This window comes from Rattus norvegicus, chromosome 2 (genome assembly GCF_036323735.1).
Source record: "Rattus norvegicus strain BN/NHsdMcwi chromosome 2, GRCr8, whole genome shotgun sequence".
Taxonomy (NCBI): Eukaryota; Metazoa; Chordata; class Mammalia; order Rodentia; family Muridae; genus Rattus; species Rattus norvegicus.
In genome coordinates, this window is record NC_086020.1 from 32,351,265 (window position 1) to 32,378,362 (window position 27,098).

General features: G+C 47.0%; 1 protein-coding gene across 1 annotated transcript in view; it reads left to right on the top strand.

Annotated features, from left to right (window-relative positions):
* Positions 1-25,732, top strand: part of Zfp366 (zinc finger protein 366) — a 64,285-nt gene extending 38,553 nt beyond the window's left edge. The window contains exons 2-5 of the mRNA XM_039103477.2: positions 3,416-4,752; positions 8,696-8,887; positions 18,616-18,790; positions 21,509-25,732. Coding sequence (XP_038959405.1) covers positions 3,430-4,752; positions 8,696-8,887; positions 18,616-18,790; positions 21,509-22,050 — 2,232 coding nt within the window. The 5' untranslated portion in view covers positions 3,416-3,429 and the 3' untranslated portion in view covers positions 22,051-25,732. The remainder of the gene's footprint in view (positions 1-3,415; positions 4,753-8,695; positions 8,888-18,615; positions 18,791-21,508) is intronic.
* Positions 25,733-27,098: the final 1,366 nt, after the last annotated feature.

Here is a 27,098-nt window from a genome sequence, read left to right on the forward strand (position 1 = left end):
AGTGTGACTGCCAGTATCCGTCCTCTGATCATGAACCCCAGCCCTCCCGTCCTATCTAGTCTCCCATTCCTCAAGGGCACGCTCCACTTTAAGCCTGTAAACCTATGAGGGCATCCAAGCTCCCATTTGACAGATGAGAACAGCAGACCTCAAACCTAACCTGCCCAATCTTCCTCAGTCACCAATGACCCAGGGTTCAAGCCCAGATTCCCCAGGCTCCAAAGTGATGTCCCTTCCGTAATCCCGCAGCTGTCCACTTGAAAATTTCAGTTCTTTCTTTCTGTGTGCTGTTTCGACACGTACATAACAGGTGGGAAACTGCCTTACAGCCTGCTGGGTTTCTTCAGGGTTCAGGAAGCAGCCTGCAATGCCCACCAAGCTGAGGGTTTCTGCTGTTCTTAGATATAGGACTCCCAGTCAATCACTTGTCCCCAAGTCTCTCTTGCCTCCGGCACTGGAATCCTGCAGCTGCCTGGATGCCTGTGGGTGTATTTTTAGAATTGAAGGAGGGCGTGTGGGCGGTACCTATTTGAAGGGTTCTAGGGTCTATTAATAATATTTTCTGCTGAGGACACCCAGAATTTTAACTCAGTTAAGTTCAAGCTGGATTTCCTCTAAGGTGAGCCTGACCTTGAGCTCTGCCCCTCCCCAGTATTGCTTCCCTTCTGAGTTCTGTTGTTGTTCTTCGACTCCCAAGGGCGGCTCCTAGCACCTGACCCTCAAACACAGGGGCATTGGTAGCTAGCAGCGGCCTCAGTTGGTTGCTCTCCAAGAAGGCCAAGGGGGAAGAGAGGCTAATTCTCCTTGACCTCCCTCTGTAGGGGTTGGCCATGTTTCCTAAGATACTTCGGTAGAAGGGGCCTGCTGTTTTTAAACGTCCATGGGTGGATCCCCTGCTTTTTTTTTTTTTTAATTCTTTTTTTTTCCAGAGCTGGGGACCGAACCCAGGGCCTTGCGCTTGCTAGGCAAGTGCTCTACCACTGAGCTAAATCCCCAACCCCGGATCCCCTGCTCTTTAATACTTCCTAGGGCCACTGACTTTATTCTAGGGCACATAAAGTAAATACTCTTTTAGGAATGAGAGGACAGAAAGCCTACACAGTTGGAAATTAATTTTCAGGTGTTGAACTAAGTAAAATATGAGGATATACACATATAAGATCTCTACCTTTGGGAACATAATGGTGGAGCTTGTATTTAAAATAAAAATCTTTGCTCAAAATTCTTCAAGTTCCCAGATTATTGGTGATAACCTGAAAAGGCAAATGTTCTTTTGAGGTTAGTTTTATGTTAGGAGTGCCACTGTTAATATCTATAAAATATCTATCTATATCTATATCTATATCTATATCTATATCTATATCTATATCTATATCTCTATCTCTATCTCTATATCTATATCTACATCTACATCTATATCTATATCTATATCTATATCTACATCTACATCTATATCTATATCTATATCTATATCTATATCTATGTCTATGTCTATATCTATATGTATATCTATATCTATATGTATATCTATATCTATATCTATATCTATGTCTATGTCTATGTCTATGTCTATATCTATATCTATATCTATATCTATATCTATATCTATATCTATATCTATATCTATATCTATATCTATATCTATATCTATATCTGTCAGCCAATCCATAATGTCAAACTAAATAAAAAATATTAAACAGGAAAATAACAGTGGGGAAAAAACTAAAACATCTTCAGTTTCAAAATCTGTGATGATGTTCCTGTCCAAGACTCCCCATATATAAGACAGAGTATGTGACAGAAGGGCCTCCTATCGCCAGCCACAACCTTTTAAATACCTTCTTAATAACAAAAGCAAAAGCAAAAACAAAAAGTCATTGTGTTCTGGCATGCCCCTTAGAGACACATTCTCCCATCAAGCTCTCTGGCGTGATCTAGGAATAAGTGCTTATTTTAACTGTATTGGAGTAAATATAAAACCACTTTGGCATGGGGTAGGCTCTTCAGACAGTGAAGGGCACTAACAGCTTCCAAGAATCCCTTTCAGTCTCAACAGCCTCTTTGCCAAAGGGAATCTATCTCTAAAGGGCAGGACTAGTCAACTCCGGAGAATCACTATTGCCAATGCCGGCCAATCGAGAAAACCCTGGGTCCGAATTGCACTTCTACAACTGTGAATCTAGAGATCAGAGCCCGATGCCCACGTAGCAAAAATGGAAGCACACCAAAGAGCCTCTGCTGTCCCCACCTCTGGTCTGGGTCTTCTGGCAGCAACAGTGCCCAACTTTTGTTTAATGCCCACCCACATGTTCTTGGAGACGCCAAGCAAGGTCTCTCTCCCAACCCCATCACTTCCTACAAACCAGGGACATACCTACTCACTGAATGAAGGATAAATGTTGCTAGGCATTATTTATTATTACCATAATAATATTATTATAGTCTTATAGTGCATGATAGAGTATATTAAATATTATATTTATTATTATTGTTCTCAGATCGATTCGCTGAAGATCCTTAAATAATGTGTATTTAATATTTGGTTACCAAGCCCATACACAAAGGATGGACAGACTCCACAGGCCTCCCTTAACTTGAACATCCATGTGAAGGGAGAGACACAAGCATAGGTTTAGAGATCCATAACCTTGGAATACCCTTCCCCAAAGCCCACCAGCCTTGACATTGCTTCTGACTGAGGATTTAGGATGTATGAACGTCATGACAGCGTGACTCGGGAACATGAAAATGCCCGTGTTTTCTCCTCGTGTCAGCCTCCTCTACTTGATGTACCTAGCAGCTTACCTTGCTCGTCCACATCATATCCGAGCTCAGTGTTAAAGTCTCTCTCTTTCACAGTATTAGAATATTCTTATCTGGGGGGCAGCACAGGCTCAGAACAAGCGGTAGAAACTGGTTTTCATACGCCAAGAAATTCAGCAACAAGACATTTAAAACACCAATGAGTGGTAATTCCAACTCAGATGAGAACTGCTGCAGTCTGCATCCTGGTTCTGACCCCCCACCCCCACCCCCACCTCCACCCCCACCCCCCACTGAGTAGCTGTGCTGTATGAACACATCATTTCATCCTCAGGGGCCTTAGGACCCTCGCTTTAAACAGAAGGAAGGAGAGGGAGATACACGAGGGACAGATAAACTTTCAGGTTTCTGTCAGAACAAACCCACTCCCAGCCCCTATGATACTGAAATTCTATGGCTCTGTAGTTCACAATAGGCCCTCAGATGGGTAGCACCACATTAGCAGGTGAATTTAAAAGAACTCAGAGGGTCAATATAATAATACTTTTTATAAGTTAGTACTGATCCCTATCCAAAACCTCTTTAAGTTCAGAAAAGAAGATCAGAAACAAGGCAAAGCAAAACCTCACAAAAGTTTTCTTTCTCTTTAAAGAGAAGCTGCAGAGGATGCAGAAGGTGATGAAGATGGTCAAAGACGAGGATGGCCCCCTCAACGCTGCTGCGAAAAGCATCCCTTCCTTTCCCCACTGCCTACAGCCCGAGGCTTCCCGAGGGAAGGCTCCCCAAAGACACCCCTTCCCGGAAGCCCTCCGGGGCCCCTTTTCACAGTTTCGGTATGAACCTTCTCCAGGAGACCTTGATGGATTCCCGGAGGTCTTCGAGGGAGGAGGGTCCCGGAAACGGAAGAGCATGCCCACCAAGGTGCCTTACAATCACTCTGCAGAAGAAGCCACCATCGCTCAGGAGAGCAAGAGCTTGGGTCCTCCAAACCTCGCTCTGCTTTTTCCGCAGCCACAGCATCCCAAGTGTGACTCCCAGATGATCGACCTGTGCAATGTGGGCTTGCAGTTCTATCGCACCCTGGAGCACCTGGGGGGCAAACCAGTCAAGCAGGAGCCGGTGAAACCCAGCGCCATGTGGCCCCAGCCCACGCCTCCTGCCTTCCTGCCTGCGCCTTACCCCTACTACCCCAAAGTCCACCCTGGACTCATGTTTCCCTTCTTCATGCCCTCGTCCTCACCCTTCCCCTTCAGCAGGCACACCTTTCTGCCTAAGCAGCCCCCCGAGCCAGTGTTACCCCGCAAAGTGGAGCCCCTGGAGAGCGAGGAGACCAAACAGAAGGTGGAGAGGGTGGATGTGAACGTCCAGATTGATGACAGCTACTACGTGGATGTGGGCGGGGCTCAGAAGCGCTGGCAGTGCCCCACCTGTGACAAGTCCTACACTTCCAAGTATAACCTGGTGACCCACATCCTTGGCCACAGTGGGATCAAGCCGCACGCGTGCTCCCGTTGTGGGAAGCTCTTCAAGCAGCTCAGCCATCTGCACACCCACATGCTGACACACCAGGGCACTCGGCCCCACAAATGCCAGGTGTGCCACAAGGCCTTCACCCAGACCAGCCACCTGAAGCGTCACATGATGCAGCACAGCGAGGTGAAGCCGCACAACTGTCGCGTTTGCAGTCGGGGCTTTGCCTACCCCAGCGAGCTCAAGGCCCACGAGGCCAAACACGCCAGCGGGCGCGAGAACATTTGCGTGGAGTGCGGCCTCGACTTCCCCACCCTGGCTCAGCTGAAAAGGCACCTCACTACGCATCGGGGCCCCATCCAGTACAACTGCTCAGAGTGCGACAAGACCTTCCAGTACCCAAGCCAGCTTCAGAATCACATGATGAAGCATAAGGACATCCGTCCCTACATCTGCTCCGAGTGCGGCATGGAGTTCGTGCAACCCCATCACCTCAAGCAACATTCACTCACCCACAAGGTATGGGAAGTGGAGGAGGGGGAAACGGGGTGGCAACCAGGGGTGGTCTGCTGTGTCACCAGGAAAGGAACAGAGCTGGTTGGGGTGGGTCTATGATCCTGTTCCTATCTAAAATGCAGAGAGCTCTGTGACTGGCTAATATGCTCGCCTAACCTGAGCCCCCAAAGCCCTTTCCCACCTCACGGAACAAACAGTGAAAGATGTGCCAGTACGCAATCAATTAAGCCCTTTCCCAGAATAGAGTTAGCGCCTAAGGTGGGACTGGAAATTACCAATGCAGACTCTTGGAGAGGACAGTGAGGAAGGATGAAGGAAGCAGCTGGGTGCTGTGATATTTCTGCTTAGCCCTCAAGAGCCCTAGCATTTTGTTTCCAGAAACTTCTTTTAGGGCACTAGTGAAAAACAAAAACGACAACAACAAAACGCATGTGATCAGACACAGATCATCATTCACCGTGCCTGGGCTATACCAAAGAAACCCTCTTTCTAGAGAATTCTCTAAGAGCCCTTTCCAGCAGCAGCAGCAGGGCCTATTTCTGGTTCGTTGGCTGGCCCTGCTGTGACACTTGCTTCCTTCGGGTGGCTATAAGTTGGAGCAGAGTTTAGCGTAGTCTCCGGGGCCTGCTCTTCCCTGTCCGCTTGGGTTCACTAGTCTGTGGTATCTTTGTGGGAAGCGGGAGGAAGCACCCTTCTCTGCTGGGTTTTAACTTCTCTGGGCTCAGATCTTCCGGGAGCAATGCAAATACAAGATTCTTTGTAACTAGCGATGTGGAGTGCACCACAGGAATAGGGCGAGCCCAGAGCTGCATCTTGAGATCTTACTCAAATAAGCTTTTACTTAGGTCTGCTGTGACCTGCCAAGAGAGGACTTTTGCCTCTACTGACCTCTGGTCTTACCCTTGACCTCAGTAGTTTTCTTGGCAAGAGCAGAGCAGAGTCTTTAAAACATCCTTTATTTCCATGGGTCATCAGAGGGCTGGCCAGCTGAGGCCAGCTGCAGCCCCACTCTGCTGGCTTTCCTTCATTCAGTCAGGACAAAACACAGTGCTCTCTGGCTCTGTAGCAGAGATGTACTTCCTGATGGACAAAAGGCACTCATAGAACATCTAAGGGGAATGGGGGTTGGGGGGGTGGGACTGGCCGACAAGTGCGGGAACCATCGACAGAGGACTTGGACTCAGATTTGGCCACAAAGGCACTGCTGGCTTAGTTCAGGGGGTTCCTGTGTATGTATGGGGATGGAGGTCAAAGGTTACTGATTTTAGACCTTATGGATTTGGCAAGGTAACGGAAAATGAAGTTCCAATGGGAAAAAGAACCTGTTGTTTTCCTCAAATAGTTAATTAAACAAGTGTGCTTTTGGTGGACACCTGGGCAGACACCAGATGCTTGCTTTGTGGTGGTTCGCAACTCAGTGTTACTGATTCTCAAGGGTGCTGGGGTCTGCAGCTGACTGAAAGTGAAAACACCGAGATATGATCCAGTCTCTCAGAACAGCAGCTCCAGCACCCAGAGCTTTGTTTGTTTGTTTTATTTATTTAGTTGGTTTTTTTTTATTTTGTGCATGTTTGCTTAAGTGTGCAAAATGCTCATGTGTGCACACAGAGGCCAGAGGCCAACTTCAGGTGTCTGCTCTTACTCCCCATGTAATGTTTTTGAGATAGATGCTCTCACCGAGCCAAGTTCATCAACTGGCTTGAGAGTCTGGCCAGTGAGCCTCTGGCTAACTCTGCCTCCTAGTGCTAGGTTTCCAGACACCCCTCTGTGCATGGCTTTTTCTACGAGCTTGCCCCCTGGGCATTTTACCCACTGTGCTAACTCTCTAGACCCGACATTGAATTCTTTGTTTTTTTTTTTTGTTTTGTTTTACTGGTTTTTAAGATGGAATTTTTCGGTGTAGTCCGGGCTGTCCTGGAATTCCCTCTGTAGACCAGGCTGGCCTTGAACTCACAGTGAGCTACGTGCCTCTGCCTCTTGAGGGTGGGAATTAAAGGCATGTGCCACTACAGCCCAACCAACACCAAATTCTTAAACATCATATTATCCATACTCCCCCTTCTGTCCCCTGGCTCTAACTACTGTCACAGGTTCCTTCCTCTGTACGGTTTCATTGGGACTTTCAGAGAGCCAGTAGTTTCCCCCTAAGGTCCACAGTGGACACAGCTCTTCTTCTCTTGTCTTCCATGCCACTGAGTCCTAGTTTGGAAACGAAACTCTCTAAAGTATTTCCCAAACCATGATAAATACCTTCTCTGTAGTCCAAGGACAACTGGATCTTACCCAAGGCCAGAGAAAAGAAATCTCTTTGTTTTTCTCCTTTGTCCCCTACACTACATATCCATTGAACCCATGGATTTAGGCATGCAAGACCCGAGCTGACCTCAGTCCCACAGAACAGCAGGTCAGAAGGCAAATGCTGCTGTAGTAAATTTGAAAGTCCTTCAAGAAAATTAATTGTTGATTTCATGATTTTTAAGTGCACTGAATAACTTTAAGGTTTTATAATCAGTAGATGATTGGACAGAGACATGAACCCACCCCTTAGTGCTTTGAGTTTATCAAACTAAAGGCTGCTAATCTCTTACCGTGCTCCCAACTTAAATACGTGACGATATGGCTAAAGTCAGAGCTAACCTGAAACTCCTCCTTCCTCAGACGACTTACCGATACTAGGCAGTATGGATCCTTAAGGTGATAATTTGATAATGTGTTCTAATCCTCATCTTAGTGCCAAGGTTCTTTGAATCTTCCTTTTAAGTCATTCTTGCCTGGGACAGCAGTCTACACCTGTAGTCCCAGCTACTCAGGAGGCTGGAGCAGGAGGATTACCTCAATCCAGGAATTCAACACTAAGCCTCAGCGACACAGTGAAGCCCTGGATTGAAAAGTCACTGGGGGTCTAGAGAGATGCTCAGTGGATAAGAGCACTTGTTGCTCTTGCAGAGGACCTAACTACGTTTCCCAGCATCCACATGGTGGTTCAAAGCTATCTGTAACTCCAGTTCCAGGAGATCTGATTCCATATTCTGACATCTTCGGGTACTAGTCATGTAAGCGGTATACATGCATACACACATACGTACATACGTACAAGCATTCATACGCATAAAATAAACAAACCTGACATTCTTCTTAAGTCACTGTGGATGGAGACATTTTGCCAAGGCCTTGTCTGGGAAGTGATGGTTGTTGAGATTACTAACATTCTGTCTATGCGTCCCTAGAAAGGCTCTGAACTGAAGGCCTCAGGACTCAAGCCTTTAAACACTGGTCTCTAGACAGTGAGGAAGCCAGCCGACCTTCTGTTCTATTTTCCGATTTAGAAGGTTATCCATGCCAATTTTCCACAACAGAAGCAGCTGGACCACAGGAGGCTCTGGAGTTATGGCCCATGGGTCAGCATGGTCTGTGGGAACCCAGAGGAAAAACTGGAGAGGGAGATTATCTACTGTAATTGATTGAGGCAAGGATGCGTGGCTCTTTGGGGGTTTTTTTGAGTCCATTGGTGAGAGCTGGTGAGAACTGGCTTCCCTCTGGGAAAGTTTAGATCCCTCATGATCAGTTTAGATTCTGTCTTCATCCTCATGAAAGCCCGATTATGGACTCACTTCACATATCGTTTTACAGTGCTCTTACCAAAATCATATTAATCCTCTCGTCCCATTGCTGTAGAATTAACCCTGCAGCAGCGGGAAGAATAGAGGGCTTCTTTTATTCTAGTGGTCAGCTAGTTTACATTGTTCAAAAGAAAACGGTAGGTTACGCGATCAACACTTCCAAGGAAATCATAATTTAACACGGCTAAAGCTGTGTCATTGAAGACTTCACTTTGGTCTCCGCACTTCTTGCGGGTTCATGTGTCAGGGAGGAACAGTCTGTAACACTCTTGGCAGCCTGGTTAGCATTCAGCACTCACTGGTTGTGAATCTTGCCTTCTGCACAGGGTGTGAAAGAGCACAAGTGCGGGATCTGTGGGCGTGAGTTCACCCTGCTGGCCAACATGAAGAGACACGTGCTGATCCACACCAACATCCGTGCCTACCAGTGTCACCTGTGCTACAAGAGCTTCGTGCAGAAGCAGACCCTCAAGGCACACATGATCGTCCACTCTGATGTGAAGCCTTTCAAATGCAAGGTGGGAAGAAAGGAGGACTCCAGGGGCTATGCGAATGTCTGACAGGCAAGACCCTGGGAAACCTTCTGCTAGATTTCTTCAGTAGTACCACTGAGGCTCAGAGTAGATCTGTGGTCCAGTCCAAGTCGCTTCTCAACTCTGACCCTGTTTCTGCCACAGTCCTTCCCTGGTTCCCTATTCACATGGCTGTGACCTTACTGCTTGGGTGGTGGGTGGGGAGTGGGCAGCCAGTCATGAAAACTGAGTGTAGGAAGCTCGTTATAGTATGGCTTGGAGGGCAGGGTGGGAGGCACCGCTGGTCTACAGAGGAGAAACCATGCTGGCCCTGTTTCTCTTATAAGTCAGTGACTAGACATAAAAGGGAACCTGAAAATCTAACACATTTCCTTGGGCTGAATCTAATACTGTGAGAGCAGACCTCCCCAAGAGGAATCTGGCATGCCGACTTCATTCTGGATAGTTTCAATGGTCAGATTGCTAGTTCTTAAGATGGTTGCAATGATATTCACCATAGCCAAGCTATGGGCACATCAGAGGATGGTCAGTAGAAGAGGAGCTGGTTCATGTACACAACGGAGTGCTGCTATTCAGCTATAAAAGGAACAAAACCCTGGATCTATGTCAAACATGAATGGAGACCATATTGGAGGACACGATGTTAAGAGAAATAAACCAGGCATGGAGAGACAAATATTGCATGTCCTATCTCATACATGAAAGCTAAGTTGAGCATCATAGCAGTAGAGTTGAGAAGAGTGGTTACTAGGGCTTGGACAGGGGAGGAAGGAGAGGGGACAGAGGTTGGTTAGGCTGCAGAAATATAGTTAGGTGGGAGGAATATGGTCTAGTGTTCCACAGTACAGCAGGGTGACTTGCTATTAAGGTTTTATCGAATATTTCCCTGAAAGAAAGATTTTGAGCACCCGGAACATCAAGACCTATTAGTGATGGGGTACTGACAACCCTGACCTGCTCACCACGTGTTCTACACATTAATCTAAATATACCCTGCATATATGAATAGTTTCTATGTGCCAATCCAAAACATTCTGAAGAGGTAGAAAGGGATTCAAAGCTAGTCCCCCCTAAAGGACCCCAGAAATGCTTGTGTGGGATGGGGAGTATATGAGAACTCAGCCTCTACAGAGCTTTCTCTTTATAGCGGAGTACCACCCGGCCCAGGGCCTACGCTCTGTTGTTAGAGCAGCTGTGTCGGCTGACTTTTACTTTGGTTTATTCTTGTTTTATCAGCTGAGAGGGTGTGTAAGCTCGAGATCTTACAAGACTATGGCTCTCTGAGGCTGCCCTGCTCCATGGCTGTTTCCGGGAGAGTTGCTTAGGCCTGCCTGGGTAGTTGGGGGACCTCAGGGGTAGGTATCATCTCGGTCTGGAAGAGAGAGCAGAGGGGAGAGAGGAAATACTTCGTTCAGACAGTGGAGTGTATCTGTGTGAGATCTAAATTTTCCTTTTCTGCTACTGCATGTTGTTGGGCCTGTGGGTGACTCGCTTTGCAAATCTGCGTCCCTGCAATTGGATTCCTTCTTCTAGGAGGGGTTGTGGCCCTAACCCCTCCGCAGTGTGGCCCCCACTTGAAGGAATCCCTGTGAAGTGGACTTTTTTCCTGTGTTGGCAGCTTCTTCACAGGGTGAGAGGTCAGGAACCAGAGCTTCCCCAGGCTGTGTGGACATTGTCTGAGGAGGGGCCTTCTCCCTGACTCCTTTCCTGCCACCCGCTTCTGTTTCCCCTTCTTCTCTCCAACCTTTCAGTGGTTTGAAGGCCCGAGTTATGCCCATCTTGAACATGTGAGCTAAAGGAGGGGAAAGCAGTGTGGGGGATAGGTCTGCATCAGGGCCCAGTGTGGAACGGAAAGGCAAGGCTCCTTCAGAGGGCATAAGCAGCTTCAAGGGCAAATAAAGCTCTAACTCAGACTCAGGACCCCCCAGACAAAGAAACCTGTGAGCAGCCCCAGCACTCGGGTCTCCACAAACACCCCTTCCTTCTCATCTCAGACACCCCTCTATTTTCCTTCTCACTCCATCAACCCCTCCTCAGTGATTGACCATTGACAGTTGCTCTGCCCGCAGAGATTCACTGTCTCCAGGAGTGGAGGTGCCAGCAGGTTCTCCTATACTTGAACGTCAAGCGTGAACCGCATCAATTACCTCGCCAACTGGTTGACTGCAGTACAACTGTTATTATATAAAGGGAGACACCTCTTAGTTAATTCTCCGAAGAAATGAACACCCCAGCAATCTCCCTTCTGTATTTATTTATTCAGATCTCTCTGTAGAAATATTGACCCTGAGGTGGAGGGGTAGGTCAGAGGCAACACAGTCTGGGGGGTGGGGGAACCCCTAAGATGGAGGTCAGGACAAAGCCAGTCTGAGCAGTGTGTGATCTGGGGCCCTTCCTAGAACAGTTCTGTTTCCCTATCCTCAAAGACCTACAAGATTTCTTGGACCTGAGAGTACATTAGTATCTAGAAAGTTCTCTATAGGACCAAGGCACAAAAGCTGCTTGGAGTAGTATGCACTGGGCCTAATGCTTCAGTGGGCCATCCTGGATGAGTGTGTTTGGCCTCCATTCACAGACATGTATGTCCTTCTCCACCCTGATGACTGTGCACCATACATGGTGCCAAGAGCATGGGGCAGTGAGCTGTGTGGCTCAGAAACTCTGTTTTACCTTCCTTAACGCTCTTGGTGTCTGGCCCACATTCCCAGATCCCACAAGAAAGTACAACCCCAGCTTTGACCGGAGAGACGGTTTACCCCGAACGTGGGGAAGAGGAGCTGGACTGCTCACCTACAGGGCTTCTCTCAGAAGGCCAGAATATAGCTCTTCACCTAGAGCATTGTCTGTTATTGGGAAAAGCAATTTGGAAGATAAAAGACATTCTCATCAAACATAGCTGGCCCTTCTCCAATACTTAGACATTTCTGAAATAGCAATCCATGTAGGTCACCGTGATGGAGCCCTTTCTTCCTGAGTGCTCCGGAAGCATGCTGTCAGGTTCTTTCCCTCCTTGTCACCACTCCCTCACAGTGGCACCCTTTGAGCTAGCCTATGGCATCATCACTGTCTGTTGAACTGTGAGGTGCTGTGTCAAACAGGTTTCTTCGGGAACCTGAAAACCACAGGGTAGAGAGAGATTCGTGAAGCCCCAGGCCCTGGTTCACGTCTCTCAGAAGAGCAGTGTGGTCATGGGATATCCCGTGGGCCTTGCTTCCTATCCATGTTGAGCTGGATAGAAAGCTGTCCCTGGATGAAGGTTGTAGGGTATTGGAAGGTTGGAGGAGAGATGGAGGTCACTCCTTCATTGCTATGCACTCCAGGGCCAACTGAGACAAATGCCTAGCCAGCCACATAGCCATGGTAGGAATCAAGCCTAACCAATCACATCCAAGTTTGGGAGTCATAACGGGGATAGTTCTTCCTCCTCACGATTGACAGGACAGGCAAAAAAAAAAAAAAAACCCAAAAAACAAAAAACAAAAAACCAACCGAACAAACAAAAAACCAAAAGACAAAAGGCTTGCTGTAGCCCCAAGCAATTTGTGACAAGAAAGCTTCTTCCAGCAGCAGATTCTGATTTCTTGGGATTTTTGCCATTAAAATCCCCTCCCCAGCATAAACCCCGCTATGGCAGCGTGAAACAGTTCTCAGTGGAAACAGCTGTCCCCAGTGAGCAGCAATGTTCACTAGCTGTAGAATTAAGTATTAACAACAGGATGTTAACAAGAAGGAAGTTTTCCCTTCTATGTTCTTTCCTTTCATATGTATGTATGTATGCATGCATGTATGTATGTATGCATGTATGTATGAAATGACTGCCCTTCTGGACTCTTGCTATTGGCTCGACTTCTAGACTCCTTGCTCCTGGCAGCCAGCCAGAGTCTGTCCAGAGACCCAGCCTGTAGGCTTAAGCTCCATTTCGTAGATATGCTTCCCAGATTTGGCGTGAGCACGCAGCTCTCGATTCGGATACTGTCTGCAGTGGCGGCGCCCCGTAATAGCCGAGAACCAGCTGCCGTCTTTGGAAAACCTATCCAGGAAAAGCTTCCATCTAGAATTTCCGGGACAAATTCTCTGTTGAGATGGGTGAAGCCCAGAGCTGCCTAAGTTATGAATCACCAGGTCATCTATAGCCTTTTCTACAGCAGAGGGCTGAGGGGAGGCCTGCGAGGAGGACGGATGGGGGAAGTTAGTTGCCTTGAAAAAGGGGTTCAACTTCATGCACCAAATGTGTTGTGGGCTGTTTGGTACACGGAAAGGAGAGAGATAGGATTGGGTGGTTTATAGGAATTCAGTGCCCCTGGTGAGAGTTTCCAGGTTGGTGTGGAGGGGGTTAAGGCAGTGACCAGATAGCAGCCTTTTGGCAGCAAAGCCCTCTTCCTAGGCAGAAGGAAGGATATAACTGCCCGTTTAACAATGCTTCACATGTCCCCAGGGGCCCGCCTGCAAATAGATTTCATCTTGCTTTCTCTTGTACTTTTCAAAGCTTCCTGTTTTCTCACGGTCCTTTTGGACAGTTTACACTCTCTCTCCCTCCCTCCCTCCCTCCCTCTCCCTTTGAGGAAAGGAACACCCTTCTTATTAAAGAGGAGAGAGGGAGAAGAATGTGAGGGAGGGGCGGCTGTGCAGAGGCCATTCTCTTGGGCTGGCTGCAGCTCTTTGACCTCTCCTCTCTGGATAGGAAAACATAGCTTCCTGGTGCATCTTGGCTCTGAAGCTCACCTCAGGCGGTGGTAGCCAGGTCTAGTGCTGCTTGGCCTTCTAAGCCTCTGGACTCAGCTAAGGGGCAGCTGTCATTGCTCCATCTCTTGCCCACTGACCATCTCTCTGTGGCAGTGGCTGCCTCAGGGGCTCATGGGAAACAAGCAACTTCAGGCCCTGTATTTCCGGGCAGGTGGAGGTTGGGAAGGGCACCAGGAGGCCAGAACAAGGAGGGCAAAGCAAAGAGGACATGTGCGGGCTGTTTCAAGGGCATCCTGGACATCAGAGAGACGATGGGTGGTAGGTTTTCCAAAAGCCTGTGATCTATAGTGAATCTCTGCTTTCCACTCACAAATCCTGGGGCTGGGCTTCTCTTCAGTCCCAGGTCACCTGGCAGGGGTTCAGCCAGAAGATTCCTTTCAGTTCCTTTGATGTTTGAAAAGCACAGCACCCTTGCTGGGGTGCAGTGGCTCAGATCTGGTAAGAAGGAAACTGAGTCTCCAAGCCTCCACTAGTGTCTCTCTTACTTCGATGCAGACCTTGACAGGATCCTTCAATCCAGTCGTGGCTTGGGGCTGTGCTTGCATTTTCAATTCAGGAAGTCTTGCCTTTAGCTGCTGATTTTTCCCCCCAGAGAAGACATGAGTTTTGCTGTTCCCTCTGTACTCTTGCCTCTGTCCCCAGCTGTAGGGACTCTGCTTAGAGCTGACATCCCAGGACTTTGTTGGTAGCGGATCCCGGCCTCTCTCTGTGTCCCCTGTCATGGTCTGACAGGGATGGCTCTGTGTTTCCACAGACAAAAACCAAACCAAATCAAACCTCTCTACTCTTGGGCATTGTCACGTGAGGTCACTCTTCTGGGAACTGTGAAGAAGAAAGTGTTCTGAGTGAGAGCCAGAGGACCCCGAGGGGGTCAGAGATGGAGGATGGCACTGAGTAGCTACTGCTGATATGCGAATGAGGCCCAAGTGCTTCAGGTCCTTCACATCTGACTGCAGCCTTCTGCCAGTCAGGGTCTTAGTTTACAAACTGGTGTGCGTGCAGGCGATTGGGGAAATGAGGAGAACCAGTCATGGCTGTAGTTTAAGATTTTTGGAGAGATGATGCTATTTTCCTGACCTGCTTACATATTCTCTTAGCCTAATGCTTAACTACTCCTGTTAAGCAGCCCTGAAACAGAGGTCGGTTACAAGAAAATAGAGGTGACTGTCTGGGCCTTGTTTTGGACTTCAGTCACCTATTAGAGTTGATGGGCCTCTACTGACCACTGTGGTATCTCTCCATTGTTATACCCAACAGTTATGCAGAGCAACTCTTATTATTAAAAAAAAAATTAAACTTGCCAACAGCACAGAAACTAGTTTCCTTTACCAATCAGTATGATATAATATCTCTTTTGTCATTTTGGTTTTACAAGGTAGCATTCCTCTGTGACGCTCTCCTGGAATTCATTAAGTACACCATGCTTGCATTGAATTCACAGATCTAATAATATAATCTTAAAGCCATAATGTTCCCATATACCACCAAAATGTCCCAAGAACCTTCATGTTGAGTGAATTGAGCTAGAAAATCTGTAGCAGTGAACAATTAATTCACCGGGCTCTCAGAAAGGAACCCAAGTAACCCAAGTTAGGGTTACTATTGCTGTGTTGAAATACTATAACCAAAGAACGAGGGGGAGAAAAGGTTTCGTTTTTCAGCTTATAATTCTAGATAACAGTCCATTACTGAGGGAAGTCAGGGCAGGAACCTGGAGGCAGGAGCTGATGCAGAGGCCATGGAGGGATGCTGCTTACTGACTTGCTCACCATGGCTTGCCCAGCCTGCTCTATTATAGACTCCAGGGTCATCACCCCAGGGATGGCTCATCCATGATGGGCTAAGCACTCCACATCAATTCCCAACTAAGAAAATGTTGGATCTTACAGAGGCATTTTCTTAATCGAGGTTCCCCCCTTCAGATAACTCTAGCTGGTGACAAGTTGACATAAAACTAGACAGCACACCTGTCTGAGGCCGAAGAGGAACCTTGCAAGATACCCAGATACCCTGAGGTGGCCATTATGACAAACACAGAACTCTGAGGGCTGATTTATGGTGAAAGAAATTGAAGATTGATGGGTGGAACCTTGGGGTAGATGAGTTGCGGGATCTCTCCTAAACCCCAAGTCCCAGTTATAACGGGTATGGCACTATAAGCAGTTAACCCTTTTCACAACGGCAGTGGCTCACCTCAGTGTAAGGCAGACTGACGTGTCTATAAATGTTAACAAAGACAATTCACACTGTGTCGTATCAAAAGTAAAGGACATACCACACTTTCTTCAAGTAGGGGATGAACTACCTGTAAGGCGTGCATGGGCGCACGAGAGAGAGAGAGAGAGAGAGAGAGAGAGAGAGAGAGAGAGAGAGAGAGAGAGAGAGAGAGAGAGAGAGAGATATCGCATGTGTGTGTGTTTGGTCTGTGTTCATGTGGAGGCCGAAGGTCAACCTCAAAAGTCCTTCTTTAGAAGCCATCAGGTTCTCTGCCGCTGCCCCCCCCCCAAGTATTATCAGTTAGGCCAGATGTCTAGTGAACCCCAGGTACCTGCCCATCTCCACTGTCTCAGCACTAGGGTTGCAAAAGCTTATCACCACACTCAGAGTTCTATACAGGTGCTGGGAGTCCGACTTGGCTCCTCAGGCTCACACAGTAAGCACTCTACCAACTAAGCTGTTGTCCCAGGTCTATCTCTTTAATGAAGCGTCTTTCAGTTCAATCTAGAGTCTAATACCTGAGCAGCATGAGAATTACTTGAAGAGGAATGTCCCCCACCACGGAAGCCAGCTCAGAGGCCTGCTCGCTTCCCTTTCAGTGACAGCTGTCTGCATTACAGGGGAGCATCTGACCCTCTCCGTGGCTGCACTCGCTTGATGATTGAAGTCATCTGTCAGCCCTCGACTTCTTTCTCCCTACATACCTTCTGCTCTCCCACTTGGGGCTTTCTCCTCTTTAAGTTCTCCTACTGTAACATGCCCCACCTAATAATACAGGACCTGCCCTGTGTCAAGCACCACAAGGCAAATTGCAATCCAAAGGCAGGCAGAGCCTGCACAGACTCAGTCTGCGGAGTGGAAAACACATTACCGGTATAGATTCAGCACTGATCTCAGTAACGGCAATGGCAACACACCTCTAGATACCCAGGGATCACCCCGTAAAACCTGTGAGCTGTGCTTCTTTTCCTTAAAATGTTCTTGGGCTAGAAATGCCTAACATGTATCTTTAGATCTTAGGTTTTGCTCCTTAGCTATGATAGAGAAGCCGGAAAGCTAAGCTCTCACGGCTTTAAAAAGAAAACAATTTTTAGCTGTGTGCAAAACAGAGATTAGCAAGCATCTTCATGAATTGTGACTAGTGGGAATAAAGGAAATATCCATGCTACATAAGGCTTCTCTTGTGGAAGTTGGAATCGGATCAGCTTTCCCGTCCTTTCCTCCTCTTAAGCTGTCATTTTTTTGTTGTTCCTCCCCGATCCATGGTGGGATTCAAACCTAGTGCTCACACATGATGTGCAGGCACTGTACCTCTGAGCCACATTGCCAGGCTTCGAGTCACTGTCTTCTAATGTATATGGTGTACAGTTACTCTGAGCTAAGAAGAACTCTGCCTACGATCAAAAAGTCATTCGTGCTGGCAAGGAATCAGAGGTGGAAAATGTACTCAAATCCTCAAATCAGTCAGAGCCAGCCACTCACAGTCTGCGTGGATTGTTTGGGTCTGCTGTGAGGCCCCAGGATGGCCCCTAATACACCCAACAGTCTTTTGCCTTGCCTCCCAAGATCAATCTTGTCACTCTGCCCATTCCTCCAAGGTCAGCTCCTTTGTCCGTCCCTAAAGAAAACAGTGTCTTTGGTAATAGAAATTCAATCTAGAATCTTGACATTAGCCTGGAAGACCTCTGTTGGGGAGAAGGAAAGCTGATATAAGCCCCAGGGGATGCCTTACCTCACATCCTTCCTGTAGTTTCTCTCACCACAAATTGCACCCACCAGTCCCCTCAGGGACTGAGGCCAGAGAAGAATCATCTGCCACTACTGAACAGCTGGTCTAAGCACAGACACAGATTCCTGCTTTGTCTTCCTCAGTGCACAACCAAGGAAAAGCAGAAGCTCCCAAACACTGCTCTCCTGAGGCACGGGGACAAAAAATATACCACAGAGTCACCATTGTGCACTTTCTTCTGTGGAGAGGTATCAGAACCACTCTTGAGATCTATCGTGTATGCACCCACACTGGGTGGTCACAGCCGTTTGGTCACCTTCGTGCACATAGGCCCACATAGGTACACATACATAGACATAGACATACACACAGATGCATGCATTTCTAAAAGTTTGCATATATATATATATATATATATATATATATATATATATATATATATTCAGACACTTTTCTCATTTCTTTAGATCTCTACCCAGAGAAAAGATGGCTCCTTCCTTATATTTCTGTCTCTTTTTTTAAAAAAATATTTTATTTATTTAATGTATATGAGTAGCTGTCTTGAGATACACCAGGATCTGTTACAGATGGTTGTGAGCCACCATGTGGTTGCTGGGAATTAAACTCAGGACCTCTGGAAGAGCAGTCAGTGCTCTTAACCCCTGAGCCATCTCTCCAGCCCCTATTTCTGTCTCTTTTAACTAGCTACGTAGTAAGCTTGAGGTTAGCCCGGAAGACATGAGACCTTGCCACTCAACAAAAACAGATTTTGAAATTGCAAGCTTTGCAATCTGGGCTTTGAGTTTAGAGAGTCCAGACACCTGTATCTCACAGTCCACTCTGCCTGCTCCATGTCTGACCCCCAGGTAGTGCCTGGCCCCTCCCTGCCTGTCAGGAGGACATTGTCCTTGGAAGTAGTAATAATTGCACCAAGCAGGTGTGGCCAGGGCTCTCCAGCCCCGCACCACTAGAGCATGGGTTCTCTCTGGCAAGATCACTGTGCCCCGGTCTCTGTCTCCAACAGCTGTGCGGGAAGGAATTCAACAGGATGCACAACCTGATGGGCCACCTGCACCTGCACTCGGACAGCAAGCCCTTCAAGTGTCTCTACTGTCCCAGTAAGTTCACGCTGAAGGGGAACCTGACCCGCCATATGAAGGTCAAGCATGGCGTGATGGAGCGAGGCCTTCACTCTCAAGGTACTCACTCCCTCCACTGTGGCTGGAAGCCCTGTCCACCACACCCGGGGGGGTGCACAGGGAAGAGCAGTGTGCTTTTATGGGGGCACTTCTTGGGGGGGTGGGATTATCCTTGCCCAGAATGGGGGTGTATTTTAATGACCACAGCAGAGCAGCAGAGCAGGCAAGAGTGAAAGGGTCACAGAGCAACTCTGGAGCACAGTTATGATGGCAGTGGTCCCGTCTCCTTTGTCTCAGGCCATGCGTGGTATGCTCCATCTCTTTAAATCTTCAGTCACCCCCAGCTAGAGTGCCTCTGTTGTCCCCATTTCGCAGGTTGGAAATCTGAGACTCCCAAAGTTATTCTATCTTGATTGCATTTCAACTTTATTATATATAGTCATTATTATATTATTACCCGTACTTTTCACACAGATAGACAACTCGGGGTTTTTCTTCCATTTTCAAAACAAATGATGGGTCTGCATCCCATCCGGCCGCAGAGATGTTTGCTACCCTTTCTGTCCACACAAGGGCAGCTTTCCCATTGCCCCAGCTCCTACATGAGCAGGGGTTTGTGTCTCTTGACTGAACGAATGAAAAGCTCTTGTTTATTTAATCTCCTTAGCTCCAGACCCTTGTTGGGGAAGACTTTATGTTCCAGGTCCCTTGAGTGCAGCACGCTACTTAGTCACCTCACCAGCCAGCCCTACAAAAACAAAACAAACAAACAAAGCCAGACAATAAGTGCAACCCCCACCACCACCACACACACATATACCAAGCGGATGCAGGGACAAAGTATGGAGAATGAGAGAGGGAGCACCTGGGCCCTCTAGGTCTGTGTGAAGATCGAAGACAGTCACACATAGTGTTCATAAAATTACATCAACAGTTTTTGACCAGAAAAACGGTGACAACTGAGGGTAAGACTTAGCAGCAGCCTCCTCAGTCACCTCTTCAAGTCCGTGAGAGAGCCTGTCCTCATCTTGTGTCTGAGGAGAACTTGCAGGTGCCACATAAACTTCCTGTGGCCGGCAGAAGTTTGCAGGCAGAGCTGGGACTGATGTCAAGCCTCCATTCGCTCACCATCCCAGGCAAAACCATGGCTGACTTGTTTGTCTTTACTGCTTATGAAGTAAGGTGCAAACACTGATAAAAACCCATGTCTGAGCAAACAACAAAAACCAAAATAAGCATAGACTGGGGAGATTTTACAACGGCTCTGAGTTTATGGTGACCCCGGGGCTCACAGGCAACTATGGTCACTACAAGTGAGTTTATGCAAAAACCTTTTAAAAGTACTGGTTAAAAAGAGAATGTTTCTCTTTTCCTTGGGATGCCCTTTCTCTTTACTCATTTATTGACTCTGGTCCGCCAAGCCCCTTCAAGGCAAGACATGGATTTTTCTAAAAGTAGAGTTTGTTTCATCACTTGGGTGGGAAACAGTTATAGCAAGAAGAAGAAGCCATCCACTAGAAGCCTTATGTGGTCATTGTGAATTACCCCGCAGGGAAACTCATATCCGAATAGACATATTGTGGCTCTGTCACTGTGGGGCAAGGAGAGCATCACTACGTAACAGAGGATTGCTTTGAAAAACAATTACTGGTTTTTCAACAATTCTGGTGGCTTTATCTATACATGGTAATTTTTCTTGTGGCTCAAAAAAAAAAATCATTAGAAAGATGAAAAGATTCCTCTTGGCCCCTGACAAGATTAAAGCTATGGACAGCAGGCATCATTGTGCCTCAAAGCCCCGACCCTTCCTTTCTTTCCTCCCACTCCAGCCTGCCACCTGCTGTATCCTGGACACCTCCCTTCCTGTTTCTCAAACCCTCAGTGTCCCTGCTGTGTCTGACGGTCTGGTTTGGGTCATGGAAGGCAGAGGCCTTGAAATGAGCTGCAGTCTGTGCCCAGTTCTAAACCCTAAGCCTGTGCTTCTAGCAAAAAGTGAAAGGGACCCTCCCCCATGTCACCCTGTCCATTGCAGGGACATTGGATCCAGATCGGGGACTTGGGAGCTCCTCAGAGAACCTCTACTTTGTGCATAGGGACCACAGGCTGTGGAGTTGCCTAAGTGTGTTTGTCTTTGCTGTGGCTTTATTTGTTTGAGGTCTTGAGACCTCAATATTTATTAAGGTCTACATGTTCTCTGTGAAAAGAAAATGAGAAATACTTGAGAAGTGAAGAGAAAGTCCAGTAGCCACTTCAGAGTTTTGAGATCTGATTCTTTATCCTTCCACACAGTTCTGATAAGGAAAAAGGGGAAGAGACATAAGTGGGGAAGGGGAGGGAGGGAGGGAGAGATTTTAATTTAGAATACACAGAGAATATGTGTATGGATTCTCATGTATGTAGGCATTTTTAATCAGCCAGACACAGTTCATTGTGTAGTTCCATTTATGTGTTTAAACCAAAATTTAGATACTATTTTTTCACATGTAGTATAATAAAAAAAAAGTGTTTCGCACATACTCCGTGTCCCTCCTCCCTTACTTTTTCATATTTTAAATTCTCAGTAGAGAGACGCTAAGTTGGGGCACAAGGTGCCAGGTTTGCCTTACAGAGTGCTATGGATCACAAGCTCCCCACGCCAGAGTCCTTAATGGGAACTATTCCCCCCTCCCCCCTCCCCGGCCCCCAACCCCATCCCTGTTTTTAAAATGAACAAGCAAAATGCCTAAGGGGCCTCCGGCATAACTTTTCTCAGACATAAATTCTGCTCTGCTCCCGTAGGTCTGGGTAGGGGACGACTCGTCCTGGCACAGTCCACTGGTGCGCTGAGGAATCTGGAGCAGGAGGAGCCGTTTGACCTCTCCCAAAAGCGCAGTGCAAAGGGGCCAATGTTCCAGTCCGACATGGACAGCACGCAGGGCTGCCTCTACCCAGAGGAGGAGGAGGAAGAGGAGGAGGAGGCAGATGAAGAGGACAAGTGCTATGACGTGGAGCCCTATAGCCCCACCCTGGCCTTGGAGAGCCAGCAGCTCTGTGCGCCTGAGGATCTGTCCACCAAGCAAGAGCAGGCCCCGAAAGGCCCTGGAGAAGGATGCCAGGATCAGGACACTCCAGAAGAGCCGCAGGAGGACAGTAGCGAGGACCATGAGAGTAGAGACATAGACTGTGAAGTCAGAGACGAGCGACTGAGCAGCAGGCTGTTGCAAAGCGGCGGGCAGGGCCCCTCGTTTTCTGATTACTTATACTTCAAGCACAGAGATGAGGGTTTAAAAGAATTACTGGAGAGGAAAATGGAAAAGCAAGCAGTCCTTTTGGGTATCTAAGTAAAACGGCTTTAAAGTTACATTTGGAAAAGGAGATCGAGGCAGTTCAACTATAGCTTTTCGTGCAAACTGTCATTTGCTGCAAAGGGGAGAGAGGCGCCAATCTTCACCAATGGCTCAGACTGAATGCGTGGGTAACACGCACACTTCTCAGGTCCTTCCTTGGGCACTAGACCCTTTGGTGTTATTTTACACATCACCCGCATGATGAACTGTGCCTCCTTCTAGATACCTAACTGCAAGCTGGACCTCGAGGTGCTTTTAGACACTGTTTTCTCCTAACATTCAGTGGCGCAAACATCTTTCTAGTTGCAAGACTGCGGTGCTCGAGTTATCTTACTTAGTAACTAGTTAGCCGCATTTATGAAGGCTACAGTATCATAGATGAAAATATTAGTAGTTGTATATATAAAAATATAGCCTCTATGAAATAACAGAAACACAGGAAATGATGCAAGAGACCAACTGTTGGGAAGGTTCGAGTGGTTCCTGCAGACGTGAGGTTGGGTTTCAGGAGAAGGAAAATCGTTTTTTCTAAGACTGAACCAGATGATGCTTAAATATCTGGTTGAGTCCTCCCCTACTTCAGCTTTTCTGGTCAGTGGGACATTTGAGACACCCCTGGAGACATCTGGATAAGCTTGGGGGTCCCAGTTCTTCAGATCAAACCCCTCACAAGAAGAGCTCCTTCCCCTTGCTCTGAGGCCCCATGCCCCATGAAGCAACTGAAGGGAGAGTTGCCTTTCAGAGTGAGCAGTGGAGCTTGGGCTATGGAATGGGGTTTAGGACTGCTCCCTAAAACAAACTTTTATCTGGGTAGAGGAATGATCACCCGCCCCTCGCTATAAGCAAGACCTGAGGTATCCTCTGAGAGCTGGCTACATGTAGGAATCATTCAGTAGATCCTTCAGAAGGCACTGATGTAGCTGGGCATGGTATCTCACAACTGTAATCCCAGCACTTGGGAGGCTGAGGGGGATTATGAGGTCAAACCTTCTCTCAAAGAAAAAAGGTGGAAGTAAGCGAAACCCTGTAAGGTTCTTGGTGAATCCACCTGGAGTAGGTCCAGCTTTGGGAATTTCCAAAGCACCTCCAGGTGCCTCTTGGGAAAAAGAGAGCGCTGGTCTCACGCAGTCCTGACCCAACTGTCTCCTGGGAGTTCCCACTGTTCACACATAGTTCTGACCCTGTCTTTAGATGCACTGAGGTGGCAGACAGGAGACCTGCAAGCACAATGCTGACTTGGGTCTTCGTTCTTGTTCTGTCATCCTCCCCAGGATACAACACACACACACACACACACACACACACACACACACACACACACACCATACACACCATACACAACATACACACCATACACAACATACACACTATACACACCATACACCATAATATACCCCACACACATATACCATACCATACATAACACATATACCATGTATCACACCACAGACAGACACACACACCACATATGTACACCACACGCACACAACACACATACACACAGCATGAACACATACACCATACCATACATATCACCCATACCATACACACACCACATACACATATACTACCCACACCACACACTCACACATATCACACATCACACATACCACATATACACACACTCACACATACTTTCTCACTCTCTCTTACACACACATCCACACATTGTAAATATACATGTGTGTGTGTGTGTGTGTGTGTGTGTGTGTAAACTAGAAGATAACACCCGTGATGTTTGTAGCCATCTAGTGCATTGAAAGATTCATGCATGGCTGGCCTATGATGACTCTTACTCTTGCCCAGATGTGTGAACTGCTATTGCAGTGTACTGTGAGGATTATGATGGATATGCTGGGCCTATTGGGCTGACCTTCTTAGACCCTGCCACCATGAAAAGCAGTGCTGCATGGGGCTACGTTCATGTCACTGACTCATGGTAGGTTCTAGACTGTGTTTCTATAAAACCTGCCTTTCAGTTGAGAGTGTCAACATTCTTGGTAAAGCCACGGTTCTGGGGACTGCCTTGCTTCCTCTTCTCCCAAAATTCCCCCATTCATCTAAAAGACCCAGTCTAGCTCTGCTAACTATTAGTTGCTGCTTTTCTTATCAACCAATCTACTTCTCCACGAGGCTCATCCAGTTCCCACCATTCACCTATGCACATGGACAAGCCTCTCAGCCATTTCTCTTACCAACATCCTAAAATTCTTTTCTCTGTCGTGACTACTCCTGTGAAGGACAAAGGGCTTGTGTGTTTCCAGTTCCAGCTGTGTACATGTCTAGGTCATAACACCTGCAAAGATGGTGGATGGTGGGGAGATTTCCCTGGGTTTCTACAGTCACAATCACTGCTCAGGACAAAGAATTGTTGAAGGTCTTCAGATGGGCAAGATCCCTTCTATTCACTGTGAATGGAGCTTTTTTGGTGTCTTAGATAAAAGTGTCCAGGAAGCTTCATCCATGAATCCAAAATTGAGGCATGATTGAATTCAGTTGTGTCAGAAAGAGAATGATCTAGGATGGTGGTTTGCGAGCATGTTTGAAGAGTTAGATGTCCATCACAGAGCTGGTAAAAAAGGAGATATCCAGCTCCTGGGCCCATTTCACTGCAAGCAGCAGGCTTCTTCTGTGCCACTACACATGGGTTAGCATCCTCAGTGAGATTTCATGGAGGAAGAACTGCAATGTAGTGTGGGGTATGCCCCAAGCTTGGCTCTGGCTTTTACTTCCCAGTATGAAAGACTTAGTAGGCTAGAACCTGGAAACCAACCCAACACTCACCTGAAAGTAAAGCCAGCCCCAGGTTTCATGTGTGGAGGAGACAGCAGCCCTCATTCACACGTGTTACCCCAACGCAGCCATGAGTATTGTCCCTTGGCTTCTCAAAAGCATCCCAAGGTATGAGATCAGATTCTGGACACTGGAAAAGGTGTGGCCAACCTTGATAAGATTAACCAGATACAAATCTGAAGTAGATCTCATGGAGCCCACCTCAGCAAACCAAAGAATAAAGTCACCCAGGATGCACCAGCCCCCCAAAGCCACACACACCCTTCATGGCAGTATAGAATTCTGAAAAGAGGTCAGACCCAAATGGACCACCATCACATTGACTTCCAACCTTTGGACCATCACCATGTTGACTTCCAGCCTTTGGACCACCATCACATTGACTTCCAGTCTTTGGACCATCACTATGTTGACTTACAGCCTTTGAATCATCATTAGATTGGCTTCCCAGGCTTTGGACCATCACCATGTTGACTTCCAGCCTTTGGGCCACTATCACATTGACTTCCAGCCTTTGGACCATCACCATGTTGACTTACAGCCTTTGAATCATCATCACATTGACTTCCCAGGCTTTGGACCATCATCACTTTGAACCTCCTAACCATCCAGCCTAGTGACATATTTGCCTCCTGTCCTTTATATTCAGGCCTGCAGTGGTCCTCCTTAGTTTATTTGTATCTCTCTTTCATTCTTTTATGTTTTAAAACTTGGATGTCCCTTTGGCCATGACACTGAAGCCAATCTTTCCCAAGCCAAAAGGAGCTAATGGGTGAATGTATATCTGGATGTAAGTAGTTGCAGAAGAAAGCTCGACTGTTGTGCATTCTGTATTTATTGAGCCCCCAAGACATTCAATAAAATATTAACATTATGTTTTGAATTGTGATCTTTATCTGCTTTGCTGAAACAAAATGTAACCAAGCTAACATTTAAAATCCTTCACATAATTGGACAACATTACACCAAATGTTGCTTTTTATACAGAATTTGGGATTGCCAATAGAAAAACTAAAACTCGGAGTGTCTAGCAACCCAAGTTGTGAATGTTACTTCCTGTTTCCAGACAGTTTACCTTGAAATGGCATGTAACCTGTGTTTTGTTAATTTAAGTAAATAAAAAAAAAGTTGAAAGAACCGTGTTACTTATTTGAGAATACTTGAAAACTGAAAAGGAAGCTGCCAAAATACATAGTTGCTAAGGTTTTTTCTTACTTCAAAGCACAAAACCTGGTGCAGGTTTGTTCTCCAGGAAGCAGATGCTAAGACAACTTGTTGTAAGACACTTATTTATGATTAACACAAGTGGAAAGAAGAGATGAAAGGCCTAGCAAGGACAGAAAAAGGTTCCAGCGTAGTTCTAAGCCCCAGTTAGTCTTGGAAGGGCAAGCTGGGGCAAAGACCTTCCAGCCAGTATGGCTGTACCAGATTGGGCAGGAACATCTAGGTGTCTCCTACCACGGGTACTCCAGCTACTCTGAGCCTGCACTCAGCACCAGAGGTGGGCTGCCCTGAGAAGAGCACACCCCAGCTCCTACTGACCTTACAGGGTACGTGTCTGGGGGCTGGCTGCTACCTGCTCTCTCTAAGCAGCTACTTCTCCTTCCTTGGAAGAAAACTGTATCTTTTAGTGATGTTACCTCTGGCATCATTCTACACCACTTTATAGAGATCCATGGGCCTCTTCTGGAAGTTTCTGGTAGGCTTTTCAGAATCTTAAAAGAGGGAGGTGAAAACAAATTCCAGCTCCTTTACTTGCAGTGTGTCTGATCCTTTCAAACAGGGCTACTCTCCAGTGACTAAGCATTCAAATCTAAGAGCCTATGGAGGCCATTCTTAATGAAACCACTGCAGTGACCAAGCACCTTAAGGACAAGATGGTCTACTTTGGCTCACAGTTCCATGTCTGCCATGTGATGAAATCACAGATAATCAGTATTAAATCAGACACTGCTCTTCTGAATAAATGACATTTAACTTGAAATGAAGTTCTGTTCTGAAGGACAGAAAGTCACCCTTGGGAATAAGGAAGGAAGGGTGTGATGTTTTGTATATGCTTGGCTCAGGGAGTGGCAATTATTAGGAGGTGTGGCTTCGTTGGAATAGGCATGTCACTACGGGTGTGGGCTTTAAGACCCTCATCCTAGCTGCCTGAAAGTCATTCTTCAATTACCATCCTTCAGATGAAGATGTAGAGCTCTCAGCTCCTCCTGCACCATGCCTGCCTGGATGCCGCCATATTCTTGCCT